The sequence below is a fragment of the Sebastes umbrosus genome, chromosome 16 (genome assembly GCF_015220745.1).
Source record: "Sebastes umbrosus isolate fSebUmb1 chromosome 16, fSebUmb1.pri, whole genome shotgun sequence".
Classification (NCBI taxonomy): Eukaryota; Metazoa; Chordata; class Actinopteri; order Perciformes; family Sebastidae; genus Sebastes; species Sebastes umbrosus.
In genome coordinates, this window is record NC_051284.1 from 21,966,533 (window position 1) to 21,989,830 (window position 23,298).

Sequence of the window (23,298 nt, forward strand, 5' to 3'; positions counted from 1 at the left end):
TCACACAAAGGCCGCTGAAAGTTAGACGGTGAGAATCAGTCCTCGTCTTCTGTTCACTGCTTGTTTCATCTCTCTCGTACAATGGCTGCATTTATGTACATACTAAGGCTGCCACGATATCAGATAACGATGTTATCGCGATATCTATAGAAAATTTAGAAGAAAAAAAAAATGATGCGATCAGTCAAATTCATCTTTAACTTTGTTAATCTCGTTATGAATTAGGGTGCTTTCACATTAGGGACCCGGGCCTGGATCCGAGTACACCTGACCCCAAAATCCAGTTTGTTTGATTAGTGTGAACGCTCCGTACCGCACTCTGGCACGGTTTGTCGATCCGTACTCGAGTCCACTTGAGAAGGTGGTCTGGAGTACGGTTCATGTGTACTCGGGCACAGTTCGCATCAGGTGTGAAAGCCAACCGTACTGAAACACGGAAGTGGACCGCTTTTTAATGCGAGTAACGTTAGCAGCCAGCGAGTAGTTGTGAAAGGGCTGGCTTTTTACAACGCCGCAAGTCTCATCCGAAATGTTTATACACAGCTTTATTTAATTTATATCTTATTAGCATCATGACAGAAAGGTCAGGTGTAAAGCTGAATGCTGGAGGGATTTAACATTATTTCGGTCATGCACATAAACCTATAGCAACACTTTTCTAATACTAACTTTTTATAGTGGGGTTAAAATAAAAAGAATATTGTTCCTGGTTAATTCATATGTCTTTTAACCAAATACCCGTAAATCAACTGAACAAGAATGTACCATCTCTTTCATGGCACATTGCATACTATTTCCGGTGAAATATTACAGTATGCAAAACGTTGGACACTACGGCGACATAAGTATCCCACAATGCAATGCGGTAGTGACGATAACGATCATAACAGACGGACAAGATGCATACTACTGTTTATTCACACAAAAGTAAGTTGAGCGATCGTCCACATATTTGGTATGTAGTGCGTAGTATTTGATTTCGGACGCAGCCTAGGTAAATGACATCAGCTGACTGGAAGTGTACCAAAGCTGTTGCCTAGCAATGCAATTCTGTTGAAACGGTCTATTCTATACCCAAATCCTCAGTGACACTTAGTGACACTCTGTAGGGAATGCTATTGGGTAGAAATCAGTTTGGGAAAACAGCTTTTTCACTTTAACATAATTTGGCGAAGCAATTAATCGGTCTTTGCTCCGTAGAAAGGAAACAGGAATATTAATGAACCTGCATTAACATCTTAATTGGTGTGATGCCTTACTGTGAAAATCAGCCATAATCAAATAACCATGTAAATGTAGCCAGTGCCTTTGAGGTGAAAAGTTTGCTGCATTTTTCTTTAAGCACTAAGAGCAAAAGAGTACAGAGAGTCTTTTCCTTGCATAGTTCTCTTTTAGCCCCCCACTGCTTCTCATATTTCAATTTAGCTGAAGTAGACGCGCCTCACTGCTATGAAAGCAAACGATACAAGCACAGGAACGATATTGTGAACATTTTTATATGAAGAACTTTCTCATATAAGCTGTGCCTCTGCGACACCTGTTACACCTGGTACACAGCTGAATCCATCACGATGCACTTTTGCTGTTGCACAGAGGATTGTCAAATTTACTCTGTCCTATACAGTATAAATCCATACCACACTCCTGCCTGCAATAAAGACGCATTAAAGTAATGGGGTGTCAAAAGTGACAGAATGTCACATCTGCAGTTCATGACACAAAATAGCAATCAGTGACACAAGGAGATCTCAAAATTGTCCTTCCTTCCCTTCCCTTTTCTTTTCCTCCTCAGTACCGACTATAATAAACTGTCACTTCACTATCAGTGAAGGGTTGATTCGAGGTTATGAGAGCGAATAAATGGCTACTGCACACTTCTAATCTCCTGAAGGGCTCAAAAGTCTGACCTAACCTCTCATCAATCCGTTCTCTCTGTCCGTTATAAACTCGCAGATATCAAATGGTCCAATTATTGGACAGCCTGCTGACCAAACTGCTTTAACCGGGAGCGAGCAATTCCTCTCCACCAAACCATGTCTGCACGGCTCCAGCTCATTCATTCACACTCCCCTTAGGGAAGGAAAAAAAGCTGTTACAGTGTTTTTCAGCTGATAGTGGGAAGTGAATGGTGTGGACAAGCAGATGCTGCCCTCATGTGGCCAGTCCGAGCAGAGCTTAAATGATCCCTGTAACTGTTATTAAAGCCCTGAAAATCACTTCAAAACTGTTATTATTTTCAGTGGAAGCATTTTTATGTTAATTAAAGAGACAGGATGGAAATATGGAAAATGCATCAACACTCATGCCAGCTATGATTGCATCAGACAAGAGGTGATTGATGAAAGTGGTTAGGAGTGTGTCAGGTTTTTGTGTGTGTGCGCAGCTGTGGGAAGAGGTACGCATACCAACCTGTGGTTTGTCGATTGTAGACAGCATGTCTTGAAGTCGCTTCCCCTCTGAATCATGATCTGAGGAGACAAGAGAGTAATTATCAAAAAACAAGAAGAAGAAGCTTTTTTTTTTAATGTACTTTAACAGAAAAGAGAGACTGGCACCAATCACGGGAGATTTTGTGCCACATGTGGGGTCATATGATCCATACATTTCTGAATTTGATTCTGACTTTTTTATTTAAATAAAAAAAAAAGAAAACAAAAATTCCACAATCTTAAGTTTCAAAACAGATGCGCATTAGCAATTTTGGCAGCGCTGCTGCTGAAAACAGGGCTGCTGATTGACAAGGAAAAGGTTTACAATTCCCACAAGCCGTGTTATTGTGATATCTTGAAGTCTATGGCTCATTATTGTCCAAGGTCAGCCAAGGTTTGCATCTAGATTGTCAAATTGTAGGGTGAAAGAGTCAGCTAAGATGCCTGATATTGTGTTAAAATATTCTATCCAAATCTGTGGAAAGCCTAAAATAGAGTAAAAACAGACCTAAAATGTGTTCTCTAATGGTGATGCAACACTTGTTTTCCTCAGCAAACCACTTATTTCTTCCCATCAGGTCATGATGAAAACAGCCCTTGGAAATAAGAACACTCCCGTGTTCCACAGAAACGAATTAGTCACGAAATTCCTGATGATTTCCTCGAGCAAATACAACGGGGATCACCAAGAAAAAAAACATGACTCATATTCCACAGTGACTGTTTTCTGCTCTGTACACAGAAACTGTAGATTATATCTTTGGAGGCATTAGTTCATAGAAATCATGATACTTATCATTATTATGTATCATTTTCAATCAGCCGAATTGTCCCTACACCTGTGAATAATCATCCACATAATCACCTGACATCAGCCGCGTTGTTGCCGCCCCGCAGCGCAGCTTGTTACGCATGACATTAAACAGAATACAATGCCATTACATAATGACCTTGTTGCTATACAATGCTGCTGCTGGATCGTATAATGCTATACACATACAAAAAAAACAGGATTAAGATATTTCTCTTAGAGCTCCTTTTAAGTAGTTATATTTATTTCAACTTTTATTTATTTTTTATTTAACTTGATTATTTGATACAGATACCATCAAATATAATGGACCAGATACAGCTGCTACAGTAAGTCATGTGGTACCAAAGAAGAGGCTACACATTGCTTCCTGTGCAGCATAAAAAACACTGATCCTTCCAGAAAACATCTATCAGACATCAGGTGTTTAGAGGAGCAAATGTGAACTCTTTCATATCTTAAGAACAAGCGTAATAACTCAACGTATCCTCAACACCGGCTCGTATGATATCTTGCAAAAAGTTATGCCACATTTTTCGTGCGTTTTTTCTACGAATGTCCAGCAGCACGTGTCAAATTCCCCTCGTTACATGCATACAGTCTTTTCAAAATAAACGTCCATCTTCACAGGAAACAACTTGGTTAGGTTTAGGCAACAAAACTACTTAGTTAAGTTTAGGAAGAGATTGTGGTTTGGGTTAAAATAACACTGGAAGAGGCGTAACTTAAAGTTCGGAAGTTACGTGACAAATGAATCAACGCTGACTTCTGGTTTCTCACGGGGTACGAACAGAGGTCTCCTTTGTGAAGTCCAGTGTTTTTTGGCTCGTGGCGTTAGTCGCTCTTTATACTTCCTGGTTGATGATTTCTTGGATTACATACGAATTGATTTTGTGACATATACACAGTGCATTACTTTTCATAGGTATAACAACGAATGGTGTATGAGAACAGCCTGAATGACTATACAAACATTGTGACGGAGTAGAAAAAGGACATTTATTTCTATGGAAATGGTGCAACTCATTATTAAGCAACATATTAGGGATTTGAAAGGTAATAAGGTTTGAAACCATTGAGAAGTTGACATCAGAAAATTGATTAAATCAATTATTTACTGAAGTCATTTATCAAGCAATAATGTTTACTCGTCCTGTTTCTCAAATCAGAGATTTTGTTGTGCTTAATATCATTGTAAAGAGATAAAATAATCCTTTATTAGTTCCACAGTGGGGACAAAACTAACAATTTAAATAAATCACATTGTGCTCTAAGAAGCTTGTGAAAAAATGTCTCATTCTTTTTTTTGTAAAATTAATTATTAATCAATTAATTGAAAAAAATAATCAAAAACATCAATTGATAATGAAAATAATCACCATAAAGTTGCTGCACTACAGTTCATTCTGCCTCTTTGGGTATGATTTTGCGTGGACTAGTCCATTGTAACACACACACATACACGTAGCACAAACAAATGCACACAAACACACACCCATGTACACGTCTGGTGCGGTGATACGATGTGTCTAAAGGTGATTTATTGGACACTCGGGGTAGTTACAGTAGGAGGGTGAGCGCAAGTGAGTGTGTGTGCGTGCATGTGCATGCATGCATACACACGTGTGTGTAATGGAAGTCTTTCCCCCCTGTGTGATCCCCGCAGTTGAGGTTTTTCCGACCAGAGGAGGCCTGCTTTCTCCATCTGAGTCTGACCACTGTAAATCACACAGGACGTGTACGTGTACGTGCGTGCGCGCGCGTGCGTGTGTGTGCGTGTGTGTGAGGGTCAGCAATACAAGACCTGTATGAAACCAAGTCTGTTTGATGAGAGTGTTACAGTGGTAGAGCACTGCGAAAACACAGACATGTACACACCTGTGTGCACACACACACACACACACACACAGTATACTTGTGTATATTAAGATATTTAAAAAATCACTGTACACTTGGAGCAAGTAATGAATGAGAGTGTGTGTGTGTGTGTGTGCGTGTGTGTGTGTGAGAGAGAGAGAGAGAGAGAGAGAATGGCTAAGTCCCTCTGACAGGTTGTGTGGGGGAGAGGGCCTTACTGTGCCTGGGGGTACACTTATGAGTCATGGCAACAGTGATGTCATGGAAGCACAACCTCAACTTGACCTCCTCGCGTGTGTGTGTGTGAGTGTGTGTGTGTGTTAGACGGAATAAAAAAAGCAAGCGCAAGAGAGAGACAGCGAGTGTGTGTGTGTGTGTGTCTCAGTATCAGGTTACAGTAGATTGGTGATGGGTGATAGGAGGAGGGGGGGTTGAGCTACTGTGTGTGTGTGTGTGTAGAGTTCAACAGGTGAAGTACACATTCTGCATCACTGCTAGACACTGTGGCTCATTAGCACGCTTTTTTTTCATACGCACACTTGTCCCCTTTCATCCATTTGGAGAAAAACTGAACTTTTCTCTTTAATGGAATAAAGGCCCAGTGAGACAGACAGCTCCAGACATGAGCAGCTCCCTCTGACCCAGCTTATTCCACCCATTCATCACAGCTGGGTGCAAAAGGAGAATATTGCCTGTTTATTGCCGCGGTCCTGTAGCTACTTGTCTGATGCAGGCTCCTCGGTTTAGGTGAGAAGAAGTGGAATTCCATTACAGCATCAGTTCAGCTGTCCCGTTCAGCACACAACAGATGTTAATAATCAAACAATATGCATGGCTGGCGGACAGCTTCTCTGGAAGTTCAGGGCTTTATCGAGGAATGGAGAAATTAATTCTGCATTTACCGTAAAATGGTAAAAAAAAACAAACACATTCTGCCTTTTCCTTCATTAAATTCAGTTTATCATCCAGCCTTATCAAAACAACTCCATTCACTCTTGACGACTATTAGAAGAACCAAATGTGAAATGTGTTTTTATTTTGTATTTGTACTTTTCTGTACTTTGCAACACACTTCTTCTCGAGGGCTGCATCAGGACCAAAAGTAGGACTACGTCCGGCCTGGTTAAAATATTTACTTGAATGGGGTAGCTCACCAGGTAGCGTGGGCGCCCCCATGTACTAAGCCCCGGGCCGCAATGGATGCATGAGCAGCACGTGACGGCTAGCTCGCTGAACTGTTGCGTCTCTCACGTGTATGGTGTCTACACCGACAGCGTTGCTGCTGCTGCTGCTGCTGCTGCTGCTGCTGCTCTGCGGCTACTCTGCGGCTGCCAGCCGTTTCTTTTTACGTAGTTTGCCTTTCATAATAGTCAGAATGTTTAATTTAATTTCATTATTAATGTCATATACATTTATTTTAGACAGAAAAAAAGTTAAGAAGCGGGTGTTCATTTGTAAATAATAATAATAATAATCCACAATTAAAAGCTCCTACTCTATTTATTTATGGAGCCGTACAAGTCACTGCATTTTCCACAACACTGTCCTGCAATTTCAAAATAAAAGCCCTGTGTTAAAAAAATGAAGAAATTCTGTCCATAGAAAAAAGGGCTTTTATTTTGAAACGGACACAGAAAGTGGTTTCATGTCTGTGACATATTCTACATATATAGACATTGAAACTGTAGTAAGGTTGCGGGTATGATGACAACATACGGTCAAAAGATCATTTTCACTCTGTTGACGCTGTGAACAGTGCGGTACACGGACAAAAAATAGGCGAGACCGCGAATTTCTAGAAGAGATGCAGCTAACGCGCATCCGAGCCTGAGCCCTGCTGCTCACGCGGGCTGTGTGGCTGCTTTAACCTGTTAATATGGGCGCAGAAATAAAAAGCAAGAGGTTCTCATGCGTCCTGTGTGGTCCAGGCGCAAGGTTGAGTCCTTAGCAGTCCATTTCAAAGCCGACCTGCTGCCCTTTTGCTGCATTTCGTCCTCTCTCTCTCCCCCTTTCCTGTCTATCTTCAGCTGTACTAAAATAAATGCAAAAATAATAACTTCAAAAAATAAATTAATATATATACATATATATTAACTTGAGTAACCCTATATTTAATGGCTGCATTACGTAACTAAAACAAACCAAACAATTCCACACTGACTGAAACGGACTAATACCTCAGCACTATGAAAAGAAGTTGGCTCGCCCACAAAACTTTGTGACAGAAGTAAGAGATTTATTTAATATTTCAGGAGAGCAGTAATAAAGTTTGAAAAACACTGCTGCTTTACCTCACCGCTGAGTGTTATGACTTGCTGTGGTTGCTGAGTCCAGCTGCTTAAGTGTTTAATATAGAGAACGACCACAAAGAGCTGATGCTGACGGCTGAAACAGAAACTGAATCTCTTCCCAGTGTAACTCCACACACACACACACACACACTCCTCTGTCCTCGCCGTCCCTCACCTCCTCTCTCCTCTGTTTGTGCGCTGCCCACGCACCCTCACTTCCTCTCCTCGTCTGACCTCACATCCTGTCTGCGTCTGACTGCCTGTGTTTGATTACTGAGGACAGCCAGACGGAGCGAGGGAGCGCAACGGACAGCAGGAAAAGAAGAGGAATGAGGAATGAAGGAGGGGGGGGGGGGGGGGGGGGAGTGGCAGGCCGAGCCAAAATCAGGCGAGGGGTGGGGGGGGGGGGGGGATTCAGAGGAAGAAAGAGAGACACTGAAGGACAGACTGCACAGAGAGAGAAAGAGGACAGGCAAGAGGAGTCTGGGTAAGAGATTAGGTGCAAAAACGCAAGGAAATTGAGAGACGAAGAGCGAGCCAGGGATCAACAGAGGAGGAGAAAGGGAGGGATGAAAGGAGAGGAGGGAGGAGATGGCTTATAGGATGTGAGGTGAGGATTACACAAACTTTTGTGACATCATCAGTAGGCGCAGTGCAGATGCACACCAGTGATCTCAATGTACGTATTAGTAGTTACAGTACTAGTCACTGCCTTCAAATCTACACTGGCTTCACTACAAGCAGAAACAAAACAGATATTTTATAAAATAGTTGCTTTGAGTTTCATGTTTATTCCAGCCTTTAAAGTGCTCCAACTTCCAGTCACCTTTTATTGGACTTTTACTTCCAAAATCCTGGACACCTGAAACAACTCCTCCACACTGTAACTCTATTCCATGGGGGGGGAATTGTAGGAATGCACACACTGGATTATTAAATAGCACACATTCACATACTAGACGTGAGCTTCATTCTGACTCTATCCATCTCATTCCTTTCTAATTCCTCCCCTCCTTGCTCCCTCTGTCCGCCTTAAACACATGGACATGTCTACAACAATAGTTTTTTTAATGTCGCACACCTACGCACTTTATTAGTGGCGTCACTTGAAAATAGCGCTACAGTAAAACGGAGTCACTTTGACAGTGAGGAGGTTGCATTCCTCCTGCATGACGGCCTGCGGTTCTTAGACGCAGTCTGTCTGCACTGGGACAGAAAAAGACCTTTAAGGCCTGGAGAGAAAAATTTGAAAAATGTGGCGCTCATTCAGCCCCCACTCCGCTCCACACACACACACACGCACACACGCACACACTGGGCCACAGGGTGCGTGTGTGTGTGTGTGTGTGTGTGTGTGAGGCCGCCGTAAAGGAACAAAGTGACATATGATACCCATCTTTCGAAAGCCTCTAATCAGGGAGAACAAAGCAAAGTAACGGACACTCAGCTGGAAGGAAAGGGAGAGAGAGAGAGACGTGGAGATGAGAGGGAGGACAGACAGACAGACAGCAGAGGACAGAGAGTGGGGACGGAGTTGAGACGGAGGGAGGACAGAGGGAAGAGGAAAATCGAGGTAGAGAGGAGCACAGACCTTGGATTCCACACTATTATCATCGGCTGCATAGTGAGCATTCCATCTGCTCAACAGCTGGGCTACACACACAGACACACACACACACACACACACGGCATAGAAGTCGTTGGGACATGCCTGAGATTGTGGTTGTCATGGTGAAGGTTTGGTTCTCATGGCCAGAGCCCTGATCGTTTATAAAGGGGATTAGAGAGGGAGAGACGGACCGAGAGGCTGGCACAGAGAAGTAGTGTAAGAATGTGAAAGAGAGCAAATAAGGGCAGTGGATAGAAAATTAAAAAATCAAACCCTCAAATCAGAGAGGAAGAAATGCAAATAAGAACGGTGGTTATTATGGTTTTCCTGCAGTAAACTGATTTATTGGATTTTCCAAATCGGGGCAAAGGATTGAAAGAATCTGGTTAACACAGCTTGATTTCTGCAGGAGAAACCTGACTTTTGGCCAATTAATGGTTTCTAAAAGTCTGCAATTGCATGAGAAAGACTTTAGAAAGCATTGCATGTAGCAATGCATAAGAAACATCACTATCCGTGCGTCCTTGTGTCCAAATCCAAGGTCAAACTTTACCAGAAACTAAAATAAATAAGCCTCAGTATAAACACGCGCAAATTGCGTTCTCCGATCCCCTGCCTTAAACTGATTTCTCTCAATAACCGGGCTTCATGTAAACGTAGACGGAGAGAGACAGAGAGACCTTGTCCACTGCAGCCCTCTCACCGAGGAGAGAGATGAGCGCCTCAACTGCCAAGCGACACAAAAAACTCTCTCCCACTTTTCCAAGAAGACCATGAATTTGTGCGCATGCATGCACATGTGTTTATGTGAGTGTGGACGTGCTGCGTACGTCGTAGCAACCTGGGCCAGGCAGCGAGGGATTATGGGGGATGAGTTTCTCAGAACCCTGACCCCATTCGACCCTGCTCAGCCCAAAGAAGTCTTGAGAGAGTGACTGCAGACTGGCAGACGGAGTGGAAGACAAATTCAAAGTCAGAGAAATGGAGGAAGGCTATCAAAGAGGCAAACAGAGATAAAAAAAAAATACACAAGAGGAGGCAGATGGAATGACGGGGACGGAGATGCAGATTGAGTCTATATCCACACTATTGCAGATGAAATGTAAAACATCTGTTTTTATGTTTGCTCAAGAGGCCTGCACATGCAAAGTACCAACAACCAGCAATACCAGCAATTTGCATGGATGGAAAGCGTGAAATGGTAACATCATTTTCATATTTATCAGCATGTTTGATGTAAAATTATGTTAATTAAGGACATTGTGAGCATATGGACTCCTGGCCGGCTTCTGTCTAATCAAACACAAAGAATTATTTTTTTTCAAAATGAACACCAACCAGCTTTCCCATTAACCCTTTTGTTTGTTTACTGTAATTGTAGTTTTTCAGTCACGTAGAAAGTGAACCTTCCATAGATCTCGCACTGCACTGCTTTCATTATAAATGCAATTTATATTTACTTTAGACAGAAAAAGATTAAGAAGCGGGTGCTCATTTGTAAATAATAATAATAATCCACAATAACTAAAAGCCGGTACTCTATAAGTTTATGCAGCTGTGCAAGTCACTGCATATTCCACAACAATGTCCTGCAAATATTTCAGAATAAAAGCCTTGTGTTAACAAATGAAGGGATTCTGTCCACAGAAAACAAAAACTAGAGGGTTTTTTATTTTGAAACGGAAACACGAAGTGTTGAGTAAAAAATAAATATATATTTTTTTTCATGTCTGTGACATATTCTACAGATATAGGCATTGATAATTTTCATTGTCGGTCTTTGCTGTGAACCATGTGGCACGCAGAAAAAATTGGCGAGACCTCGAATCTCTAGAAGAGACGTAGCTGACACCCTTCCGAGCCGCGCTGCTCACGCGGGCTGTGTGGCTGCTCTAACCTGTTAACATGGGCGGCGAAATAAAAAGCTAGCGTTGAACTCCAAAAACTTTAGCTGTGTAAAGAAATGCACCTCTTACAGCCATACAAAGCCCAGCACAGTGACACACAATGTGAACAAGTAAAGGGTGGTCTCAAAATTAGCCCAATATTGGTCTTAAAATACTACATGCAGAACCTTTAATCAAGTCCCAGATGTCAGAGGTTTGCGTATTTCTTCTATTCAACAACTTAATTTCGAACTCAGTTTGCAGTTGAAAGGATTTAGAATATTATGTAATCTAGTTCTGGTTAATACGGAGCGGTCGGGTGCTGTAGTTTCAATAGTGTGGTGAGTTTGTATCACAAGGTTCATTCAGCTAGATGGGGTAATGTCTGGTGTACTCATTGTGATTGGCGAGAACAACCTCCCCTTCTAATCCCACTAGTCCTGTTACATGATATCAGCGGGAAAGACATTCCTCTGCTGGTAAAGCCATCCCTTGTTCTCCCTCCGTTTTCTGTACATCCCCCTCTTTTGACTCTTTCATTCCCCCAATTTCTGTCCATCACATCTCTTCTGTCCTATTTCCTTGTCTTATCTCTTTCTTTCATTCCCTCTTCCAGCCCACTGCCCTCCATCTTGCCCTACAAACATGGCCGTATTTGGGTTGTGGGAAGGGGTCGGGGTGGGGAGATGAGATTATCACCATGGCGATCCACATCAAAACAATCCAGTAAGCGAAGGGTGGGAGTGTGACACACTCGTTTCACACATCTCCAGCCCTGTTACTACAGTTACAGCAGGAGGAGCTGGAAGAGGAGCTTGATGTTAATATAAGGGCTGAGTCATGAATCGGTCAAAGGCCACTACAGCTAACAAGGATGACGTCACCAAAACACTACGAGACATTGTGCTTTTATAAGCCTTTTTCTTTTTTTTTACCAGCGTCAATGTTCTAAAACTGTCAGTTCATTGGAGCTGCAACTTAATTAATAGGAAACTCTGTTGGGGTATAAAAAATAGCACAGTACTAGAGCAAAACCCACTAAACCGTCACAAGAGACTGTTTCTACTGGTGTTATCTGCATAATACAGTTATGGATCTACCGTCACCTGATGTTTTTTTAATGCTAACTTTACAAGAAGATGTTAAAGCACATCCTTCAACTACAAAATTAGAAATTACACATTATTCCTCTTACAAATTTAATGTTCAGTTCATAAACAATTAAACACACCCCGGCACAGTTCAACACACTCAGGAGTTTTGCTGGTACAGCCTAAGTTGGTCTTAAAACTTAAACTTTATTCATATCATCACATACATATCAACACGTTCTCATCCCAACTCGTCACATACCGCCGCTTTGTCAAGCCCCTTGGAGTCACTTCGTTTTCAGCATCAAAACCACTATAGTTAGCCTTGCCGTCACTTTAGGTTTGGGCAACAAAACCACCACTATAGTTAGGTTTAGAAAAGAAGTGAAAGTGAAAATGACACGCGACATGACACGTCAATCAATTGTTCAATTGATTGACGCACAGGACACGAACAGCGGTCTCCTGGATGAAAGCCTTGTGTTTGTTGAACCCATCCACCTCCCCTTACCGCCCACCTGGTGTGTGTCTTTTTGCTCTCTACTACGTCACCACACTCCCAGCGCACTTTCTCGGAGCGTTTACTGTTGCCGCAGATGAGTTTACATTGTAGTTAATGGAACGCCCGGTGCGTTTCATACCGGCGCTAAAGGGTGCTATGTGCATCGATATCGGAGGCCAATGGCCATGAAAAAGCCTCGGAATATGACGTCCTGGAAATGAGAACGGGCTATTACACATGCACATTTGACTTCTGCATTTAACCCATCCTAAGCATTGAGGAGCAGTGTGATGTTGTAAAGCGCCTGGGGAGCAACTTGGGGTTCAATTTCTTACTCAAAGACGCTTCAACATGTGGAGAGTAAGAACCGCCAACTTTTTGGTTGAAGGACGACCCGCTCTACCCCCTGAGCCACAGCCGTCCCAGTCTGGTATGACCAGTAGCTTATGATGACTAATGTTGGCTAAAGGTAGCAAACTTTAGACGGGTACTGCTGTGGAACTGATATTACTGAGTCAGTTCACTTCCCTAATGGCTCATCTATACTTGTGCTACTGTTACACTAGATATGTTTTAGCATTTATAAATGGCAGCAGTGGCTCATTGGGTACAACAGGTCGTCCTTTAACCACAAGGTTGGCGGTTCGATCCCCACCTCCTACTGTCTGCATGTCGAAGTGTCCTTGAGCGAGACACTGAACCCCAAGTTGCTCCCTGGGCGCTTCACAGCAGCTCACGGCTCCTAAATGCTTAAGATGGGTTAATTGTAGAGGTCAAATTTCATGTATGTACCTGTATATTTATGACGAAAGTTAGTTTTGTTTAAAAGGTGCTGCGACAAATATCCTTTATATAAAAAGGTAGGCTTAAAATACATTTTGAGTAACCAACTGGTGAATCTGTTCTTGTTCAGGTTAAACCTTGATGGTACTGTAGTTGGTACTTTTAAAATCAGGAAAATGAGGCCAAACTGTTCTTGGGAGGAGAAACTTGTATTCTTAGATGACGATGCCAGAAGAAATTATTATTTCAGAGTAATCGTATACGAATTGTGCTTCAAGTCTGAAGCAAAGAATGAGCCAAGAACTGACAGAAGATTACATTCCAGTCGGGTTTTCCCAGTTTCAAAACATCCCTCTTGGCACATTGTCTTTATGTTTGGCAATGAAGAAACATCTTTAGAAATGTCTTTGGTTTAGATTCACTATGTCAACACTGAAGAAACATGAAATGTTTTCCCTTATTTTGGTTGCTAAGACGATTGTGCAACTGAAAATGAACTTTGAGGAATTCCTCAGAGGCTCAAAGAAGTGCAGTTCAGGAAAAAGAAAGGAAAGCCAGCTATACATTAGAGTTTTCCCCCCTATTTAATAGATAGATATGTTTCCACAGTTCTCATACCACAACAGCAGACCACTGTAATATCTATTACCCTTCTTCTTTTATCCCATTCAACAGAGCCAACATGGTGGACACAGCCGTCACTGCGCACATCTGGTTTCTCCTGAATTCACAGCACTGTGGCAATGACGTAGAACCAAAGATGGAGGAGCTGCTGGCCCATCTGTTTCTGCTGAAATCCCAGTTTCTCTCCGAGTGAGAGACAGGATCTGCGGTGGTGATGATGCAGAGCCAAGATGGAGGAACAGAGGGGACGGGGCCCACATCTGTTTCTGCTCAGCGAGCATACTCAGTTCTGAGGAAAAGGGCCTGTAGAGCTGGCTTTACTGGGGAATGGACACCGTGCTCGCCAAGTCAGCCTGCTGCCTTACTGGCACCGGGGCGATAGCCACACATGCACACACGGAGCAAGGGCATCAAGGGCAGAGCGTAGGCGGCTGTGTGTGTGTGGTATTCTGGGTTGGACCATACTTGGATGCGCCGGGCCAAGCAGCAACTTTGTCGGAATGCTCTTTAACTCGCTGTCTCTTCGTCTTTCCATCTCTCCGTTCCCTGTGATGTTTAACTTCTGGCTCATTTTTTCTCTCTCTCTCTTTACAAGCCTTCCATCCATCTCCCTCCTCTCTCTCATCTGTCCTTAAAAATCCCACATTCCTCTCCTCTCTCTCTGTTTGCCCCCCCTGCCTACCTCCCGCCAATTCTCTGGACCCTCATGCTCTGATTGTTTTACAGGAAGCCTAGTCACGGGGTGTTTGTGCATGTGTGTGTGTGTGTGTGTGTTGGTGTGTGGTAGCTGACTCAGCCTGATCTCCAGCCCGGTACGGAGACCCTGGCAGACCAGAACAGACAACCGACGACATGCTGACATCCTCCTGTCCGTCATGTGTTGTTTGACTACTACAGTATGTGCAACATGAAACTATGACACTCACAAGCTGAGCTGTCGACTTCACTTTCCTTTTCCTGCTTTGGCACTCGTCTAAGCCGAATCTCTGCTAGTGTGTTCTGTGTGTGTGTGTGTGTGTGTGTGTGTGTGTGTGTACTGTAAGGAGCTGTGCAGTCTCCCCCCCTGCAATGCAGTCAAACACTGCCTCTTCTGCATGTGTGTGTGTTTTGCATTTTGCAGATGTCCAGACTTGCACCTGTACTACTGTACACTCTGTGAGTGTATGTGTGCAGGTTTAAATGCATTTGAGCGTAAAGCGAAACACGTTTTCTCACTTTACATCTAGCGGTATCAAGTCATGCAGATATTTTTGGTTGTATAGCACACATTATTAGATATCCGAAAGAATTCTACAATGATGTGAATCTTGCATCCTCACTAGATGACTTACAGACCTTGTGGTGAACAGTAGGGCTGCAGCAAATAATTATTTTTATGATTAATTCATCTGTCAATTATTTTCTGCTTGTTTTGTTGAGCCAACAGCCCAAAACCCCAAAATACAAATTTTACAATGCTTTGAAAAGAGTGAAGTACAATTAAATACAGAGAATGCTTGGGATTTTTGCTTACAAATGACTCACTGAATTGTAATTTGTAGTCAGTTAAATCAACTAAATGCTTAATCAACTCGTAGTTTTAATAGGCACTACTTTCTATTGAAACAAATAGTCCTTATGAAAACTGACGGTATGTTCTGTGGATTATCCAGAGGAACTAGGGACATTTTTCAAATGTAATTTTTTCGGGCTGCCCCTGTCGTTTTGGTCTGAGTTGACTAATCGTTTCTTGTGCTTTTTCATGCTGAATGACTTATTTCTGAGAATCAAATGAGCACATCTCTGGTAAACACCATATTTAAAGTGGTGCTTTTGTGCGAGTCTTTGTGGAGAAATTCAGTAAGTTGATTAAGAATTTCTTTGGTCGAGGACAGCCCTTGTAATTTTTCAATGCTGTGAGCATAACAAACCAGTTTCCAATCATCTCTATTGTATTGAGTTGGAGGCAGAAATCTTAGAGACAGAAAACTAAAAATACAAGCAAATAAAACCAATACTGTCTGCATGGCAAGATACCATTAGGCTTTGTTGGCAATTTAGGTGAATTAACCAATTAAATGCACATTTCCATAATGTTTTAATCCACCTAAACCAAACCACCCCAGTTATATTTATAGACTTACAACAATTTTGCCATCTCCAAAGTCCAAACAATATTCTAAATACATGACAAGTCTGTCACCACAAAAATACATTTCATACCAACATGGGTATGTTACAAAACGTTCAGACTTTATTTATATAACGTAGGACATAGGATCATTTGAGTTATGCTCAAATTTACCACCACACTCGTGGATTTTGGGAATCGCACACTTTCCCACACCTGACCCAGATGTGATATAGCTCTGATCCGACACCGTGCTGTGAGCGACCAAAGCAAAGTTTTATGGGGAGGGTAAATTAAAGAAGAGTCTGACAGTTACAGCGAGGAAGTAGATGAATTTATATCTCTCGTTATGTTTTTCTGTCGTCACCTCTGCGCATAAATGAGATACTCAGCTCTTTTCAATAACTCAGACGTACATCTGACGCGTCATTAAAGAGGAACACTACCACAATGAAGTGTGTGTGTGCGCCCTCATGTCTTTCCACTTCTTTATGTGTGTGCGTGCGATAAGGCTGAGCTGTGGTGTCTAAATCTCGGAGCTCAAAGGTTTCCTTCATCTCGAGCAGGACTCTACAGGTATGTGACTCCCTCCCTCCCCCCTCCTGTCTCCCCTCTCTCTCTCTCACCCACTCCCCCCCTCTGTGGCTCAGCCTTCACCAACAAGGCCGGTATTGTAGCGAGGGTAAGACGATAGCGCTCAGGGACGGGTTCAGCTATGTGGTTACCCAGACAACCTCTCATACCCCCTTCCCCACCTTCCCACCACTACCCCCCTCACCCCCACTGGATCCCTTCACCTCAATGAGGCTGCATACATCCATTCATTTTTTTTTGGGTGACATTCTGTGAGAAGAGAAAGAGAGGAACGAAAGGTGTGTTTTATCAGGCGAGCTTGAATGCGGAGGGGCATTGAGGTTGAAGAGGACAAAGCCAGTCACGTAGAGACGGAGGGAGAGGTCAGCGAGGACAGAAGTTATTCTTCCGCAAAGAGATATGGGCTGCTTTGATTGCATAAAAAGAGCATAAAAGAGCATAAAAAGGCCAGACTAGCAGCAGCAATGTACACAGGAATGCCCAGTTTGTCTCCTTTCTGTTGGTTTTGGGTGAAATTTTAAAATCAAAAGGAAAACATTCAGACCTACTGTGAACCGTGAACTGTTGCTGTTCAGTTGTGTGTGCCAGTCTCTCCTTATGCTTTGTGTGTGTGTGTGTACGTGTCCTACCTTGTGTGTGTGTCTCTGGTTCACTGTTTCGTGGACTGCTGCGGAGTCGTCTCTCCGGCTTCTTCCCTCCTGGACTGCAGAGTCCACCCCCTGACCCCACTGACCCGAGCGACGGGGCGTGTGATTTGTTGCTGCATCACAAATAAAGTTACAAAACAGCGTTTAATTCATGCAAGCCAGAATTTTTAAGTATCAATCCATATTTGCAGTTTATCATTTAAAGGAACAGTGTGTAGCATTTAGAGGGATCTATTAGGCAGAAATGGAATAAAATATTATTAAGTATGTTTTCTTTAGTGTATAATCTCCTTAAAATAATAATCCTTGTGTTTCGTTACCTTAGAATGAGTCACTTATATCTACATACGGAGCGGATCCTCTTCACAGTCGTGTCTAGAAGGTAACCCACGAGTTGGAAACTCTCGCGAGATGGTTAGGGTTAGGCATTGATCTCGCGAAGTTAAGGTTAGGAGAGGTCATCGGGCAGTGAGTCTCTCGAAAAGTTTTTGCCAGATTTCGCTATTTGTAGGTTACCGTCTAGACACAACCTCTTCACGGAGCCGGCCACCATGTTTCTACAGCGGCCTAAGAATGGACAAACCAAACACTGGCTCTAGATAGAGCCATTTGCGTTTTTGCATCGGACACCATAGTTTCACTTGGTTGCAAAAATGACCTGCAACCTCGCCACAAGATGCCACCAAAACCCACACACTGCACCTTTAAAAAAGACAATCAAGTCAAAGCGGATCTCAGAGAAGCAGTATGCTCACCTGTATCCGTTGTGTGCTGGCCCCAGGCTGCCCTTATAGAGAGTGGAGGGAGGGGAGTTGAGTCGGTTCTGTCGCTCTAGTTGTCTCTGTTCCTTTATCTTTTTGGGCTGTGGCTTACTGTACGTCTCCTCTCTGCCTATGTAGTTAGACATCCCATAAACTGGGATGATTTCTGAAAGAGGAGATGAAAGAAAAGAATACAAATCTGCACAATTTATATTTTTAAATTGGATTAATAAATGAATTTTTAATTCCACATAAACCCCTTGATTTTTTCTGGCAGTAGCATAAAGTCCAGTCGGCAGCATGTCAGTACCTGGGTCGTACATGGGGGGAAGGTGGTGCTGGTAGTACTGGTGGGGCAGCTCCCCGGGGCTGACAGGGGGGTAGAAAGAGTGAGAGTTGGGGATGAAGTGAGGGTGAGGCAGGTAGGGGGGCAGGTGGTGTGTGGGGGAGAGGGCCGGAGAGTAGGAGGGAGGGTAGCACTCTGGAGACTGGGGGGTCACCACCACCCGGCGGACCCCTGTGGTGTCTTCCAGCACCTGCGGGAGACACAGAAGAAGGGAAAAGGGAGGTGAGTGTGGGAGGAATAAAAAATGTGTTTCAGGAAGTCACAGTTCAGTTGGAAATTTTGCACACAGCTCCAAAATGGCTTCTGTGCCCATAAATCACACGAGGTCAGTAAACTGCACACAGTGTGTGATCGCTTTATATGTTGATGTTGAGTGGGGGGCTGCATGGATAGCGCTCACTCAAAGTGGTTCAAGAATCAGTTTGTATCTTATTATTTAGTTTCAATTTGACATTTGGTATGACATCAAAATGTAATCTGAGTCAAGGGGATAATGTACAGATTATCAATTAGTTTCTACATATGATTTATGCTGATATCACAGGTTTTTATGTATATTACATACGGCTTAAAGGAATAGTTCAACACTTTGGGAAATACACTTATTGACTTAGATCAGTGTTTCCCAACCTTTTTCTTTAAGGGATTTGAGTAAGCTGACGACCCCTGACTAAGTGATATATTTTATGGATATTTCATATTATATTCGATGCATAACAATACTAGTACAGAACAACAGATGTACTGTACAATTAACCCAAAAAGTGAAAGCAATAACTGCAGGAAGTTTGTGTAAAACGAGTGATTTGGATGGATTTTGCATCAGAGATGAGTTTTCGTGTTATTTTGAGGAACTTTTATACAGTCCTTAAAAATTCTAATATTCTTTATATCTATTTTTAAAGCTATTTATAGAGCTGCAACGATTAATTGATTCGCTGTCAACTATTAAATTATTCACCAACTATTTTTATAATCGATTCATCGGTTTGAGGAATATTTTTAAGAGAAAAAAAAGCAAAATTTCTCTGATTCTAGCTTCTTAAATGTGAATATTTTCTGGTTTCTTTACTCCTCTGAGACAGTAAACTGAATATCTTTGAGTTGTGGACAAAACGAGGCATTTAAGGACGTCATCTTGGGCTTTAGGATAAACTGATCCAACATTTTTCACCATTTTTCTGACATTTTATAGACCAAACAACCAATTGATTAATCGAGAAATTAAATGGACAATGAAAATAATCGTTATTTTGCAGCCCTAGATTCGAAGTTCTGGTGCACCTGCTCTTACAAAATGATGCTGTCAATCATTTGTGTAAGAGCAGGTGCTCTGTGGATATCTAATAAAGGAAATGAATCGCATAATTTATTGAACAAGCGGGGCATTGTGCTAACAGGATGCTTTGGCCCGTTAAGTGGTGAAAACAAGTCGCAATGTTGTCATCAGATGGTCTGCAGATTTCAATAACAGCAAGTTTCAATGAACTGCCTCAAATTAACATAAATGCCATACATGTGTTCACTTTCACATTCACGGACACCCACACACACGCATTCCAACTATTCAGACACTTTCACAGGCCTGCATTCCTAGCAGGGAGCAAACACACACTCCCTGCAGAGAGGGGGAAGTCATCTGCTGGTCCCCAACAACAACAACAACAACAACAACAACACACACTGAATAAAACTACCCCAAACCCCCCCTCACACACACTCTGAGAGGCAACAGACTCAGTGCCAGTAAACAACAGACAGAGAGAAAGAAGAGAGAGTATTAAAGGGGGTCAGAAGGGGAGGAAGAGGGTTACAGAACTAATCCGAGTGAGAAAACTTGAGAGAGGGGGAGAAGAAGAGGAGCAGGAGGAGGAGGAAGAGGAGGCCCCGCTTCCCCTCCAACGCTGCAGAGGACAAAAACAAGAGTGTTTACAGGAAAACAAGGGCAAAGTCCCTGCATGAGTACATGTGGACCCGACCTACAAACCCACGCAACATTTACTGGCAGGGAGACACTCACACATTCCAAATAATACAAACTGGAAGGGACATACAAATACGCATGCACGTGTACCCACACACACAAACACACACACACCCACCATCACAATGCAGAGCCATTAGCACAAACCACCAAGGACACACACACACGTGCAAAATCCATCTGTCAATGCACTACTTTCCACCACCGCAGTGCTGTTTCTCCATCCATCCCTTCTTCCACCCCTCACTCCACAATAACCCACCCACCCACCCAGTGCCTGTCTCCACTATCAGCCTTGTTTACGTAAGAGTGACAGTGTTTCCCGCTCACACTTGGCCCAGGCCCTGCTAACACACACACACACACACCCACACACATGCAAACACACACCCACGGTGAGCCAATGACCTGACTTCCATTGGACATAGGAACACAATCCCCACCACATGCACACCACAGATGTATCTGCAACACTATACTTGTGAGGACAGACTATTGATTAAATAACCTTTGACCCCTCCACACTACTGACACAGCAAACTCAACCTTTACCTAATTCGTAATATCAAACTTGGATGTCAAAAGTCCAGAGATAAAATCCTCACTTTCAAAGATTTTTCCTCATCTTTCTGTTCTTGTGAGGACATCTGATAGAGTACACACTCTTGCTCTCTCTCTCACACACACACACACACACACACACACTCCCACCCAAGAGAGAGTCAGAAAAACAAGTGCCCCCTGACACCCAAAATTCAGCACATTCCTGCTCGGTACTCGGTACGACACATGAGGCTGCCTTAGTTACTGCTCTTTCAGCCAGGATAGGTGTAATGCTTGGTGCATGCTTTCTGTGTGGTTTGATGTGCACATGCTCTCCACAAATAGTCTGACTTCCATCATATTAATGAGGACCACTTCATCCACTTCTGATAGTAGTCTGACAAAATAAACACAAGTGAAAAATGTGTGGTCTTTCAGGCAGTCCTGCTCAAATCTCTTATGTTGCATAACCATATTTGTAATGCAACTATTTTTATATGCCAGGAGATTATGTATTCGGTTGTGTGTGCATCTCTGTGTCTGTCAGGTCTGTCCATGGCTAATCTCGCATACTGCTGGACTCATCAAACTTATATTTTTTGTGCTCATTTATGACTGTATGCTCAAGGATCTGTCACGATTTCGGTGATTCACACTTTTTGAAAACTTATTTTATTGACTGTTATATACCGTTATTGACTGCTGACACCTCATTACTTTTAACCAGCTGGTAGGGGCCGCAAGTGATCAACAACTACAGCAAACAGAGCTAAAAACACAGCCGGAATGATAGTTTTTGTTCAGAGGAAGCGTTAAACAGTCAACATGAAGCATGAACTGCAGTTTAGCTGCAGTGCAGATACCTGCGTAGATTAAAAATAGAGTGTGTATATTGCATGAAACGTGTAGGTCAAACGCTCCAGAAGCTCACCTAATGGAGTGAGCGCCCCATGTACCAAGGCCAGCCCATCCCCACTTTCTCTCCCTTTCATAACTATCACTGTCAAATAAAAGGCAAAAAGCCCCAAAAACAATCATCTTAAAAAAAAAATATGCCGGTGAAAAATGTGTCTGATAGACTTGCAGTGTAGACGGGGGGATTGGTTTGTACTCAGTCACACATTACAGTAGTGGTCACTGCAGACACACTTGGTGGAGATCTGCACTCTACTGACTACACTTTTCTATTTAGCTTTAAATATATAATTTTAATTTAATTTTCCTTACTTCATTTCAGGACGTTTCCAGAAAAAAAGCGTCAGTACGTTGCCACAAACCAAAAGGCTGTTCAACTGGCACCAGTAAACTGACACCTTATGAAATAAATACTGAATAAATTTGCCTCGGAAAGATGTTTAATTAAGGTTTTTATACGTATTATTTATTTGTTACTAATAAAAATAGTCTTTTAAGAGTCAATAATATTAGATTGCAATATTAGATTGGCTTACAAAGCCTTATTTTCCAGAAGTATAAATGACTGGTTAATTAAATGCAGTTACACGTGTTGGTCTCCAACTAACTGAAACGCTCCAACAAAACACAAACACATGATGAACATAAAAATCATGTCTGAAAGGAAAAAACACAAACAAACACAAACTAACCTGTGAGATGTATCCTGGGGGAACGTGGATGGGGGGGATTGACCCATTTGGGGACATCATCGGAACCTCGGCAGGACCTGCGAAGGAGGAGAGGAATTATTTATTTAACCAGGCAGCTAAAGTAAATAAACACACACACACACTGAGGGGCTGGCGAGTGTGACACAGATGTGCAACACCTTTATTGTAAAGCGCCCCTTATTTCAGTGAATAAAACCTCTACCAAATATAAATCTAAGGCAGTCTTTTCCTCTTATTTCTGGCAAACACTTAAAGCTCTTGGAGATGACGACGTCTGTAGCATCGTGATGGATGGATGTACAACATATGAGGGCATGCTGAAAAAGAAAACCTCAGCTCTGAAGGAGAAGCAAGAGAATCTAATAGAATTAGCAGATTGAAAATGATGTTGACTTTTCCACAATCCATATCTCCCCCCCCAAAAAAAAAACTCTCTCAATGTCTCTCTTCCTCCGTCTCTCTCTCTGATGGAGGTCTGCAGCTGCCGGCTGGTAAAGTCATTGGGACCCCGTTGGGACAGCTGGAGGCAGACCTGGCCTCAGAATAAATCATACTGCACACACACACACACACACACACACACACACACACACACACACACACACACACACACACACACACACACACACACTCAGAGGCCATTTCTACCTACAAACACAAGTATGATACGAATAGTTGCTGTCAAATGTCAGTTGAATATTCTAAAACCGGATTTCCTCTAAAGGGTCATTACATATTTTCTCACTTACCTATGGTCGGTATGTGAGAAAATAAGCTTTTTTTCTTTTGTAATTTAGATGAA

The 23,298-nt window shown here is 42.6% G+C and overlaps 1 protein-coding gene and 1 long non-coding RNA gene across 4 annotated transcripts in view; one reads left to right on the forward strand and one right to left on the reverse strand.

The window, feature by feature from the left end:
- fndc3ba (fibronectin type III domain containing 3Ba) overlaps positions 1-23,298 on the reverse strand; it is a 108,107-nt gene that overhangs the window by 36,375 nt on the left and 48,434 nt on the right. For all 3 annotated transcript variants that reach the window (XM_037796547.1, XM_037796548.1, XM_037796549.1), the window contains 5 exons: positions 22,476-22,552; positions 18,306-18,531; positions 17,990-18,161; positions 17,217-17,347; positions 2,410-2,468 (listed from right to left, as the gene is read on the reverse strand). In XM_037796547.1, the coding sequence (XP_037652475.1) occupies positions 2,410-2,468; positions 17,217-17,347; positions 17,990-18,161; positions 18,306-18,531; positions 22,476-22,552 (665 nt within the window). The remainder of the gene's footprint in view (positions 1-2,409; positions 2,469-17,216; positions 17,348-17,989; positions 18,162-18,305; positions 18,532-22,475; positions 22,553-23,298) is intronic.
- LOC119504465 lies at positions 222-7,290 on the forward strand. Its single transcript, XR_005210571.1, has 3 exons — positions 222-339; positions 462-465; positions 7,280-7,290. It is a non-coding gene; the product is annotated as an uncharacterized LOC119504465 (long non-coding RNA).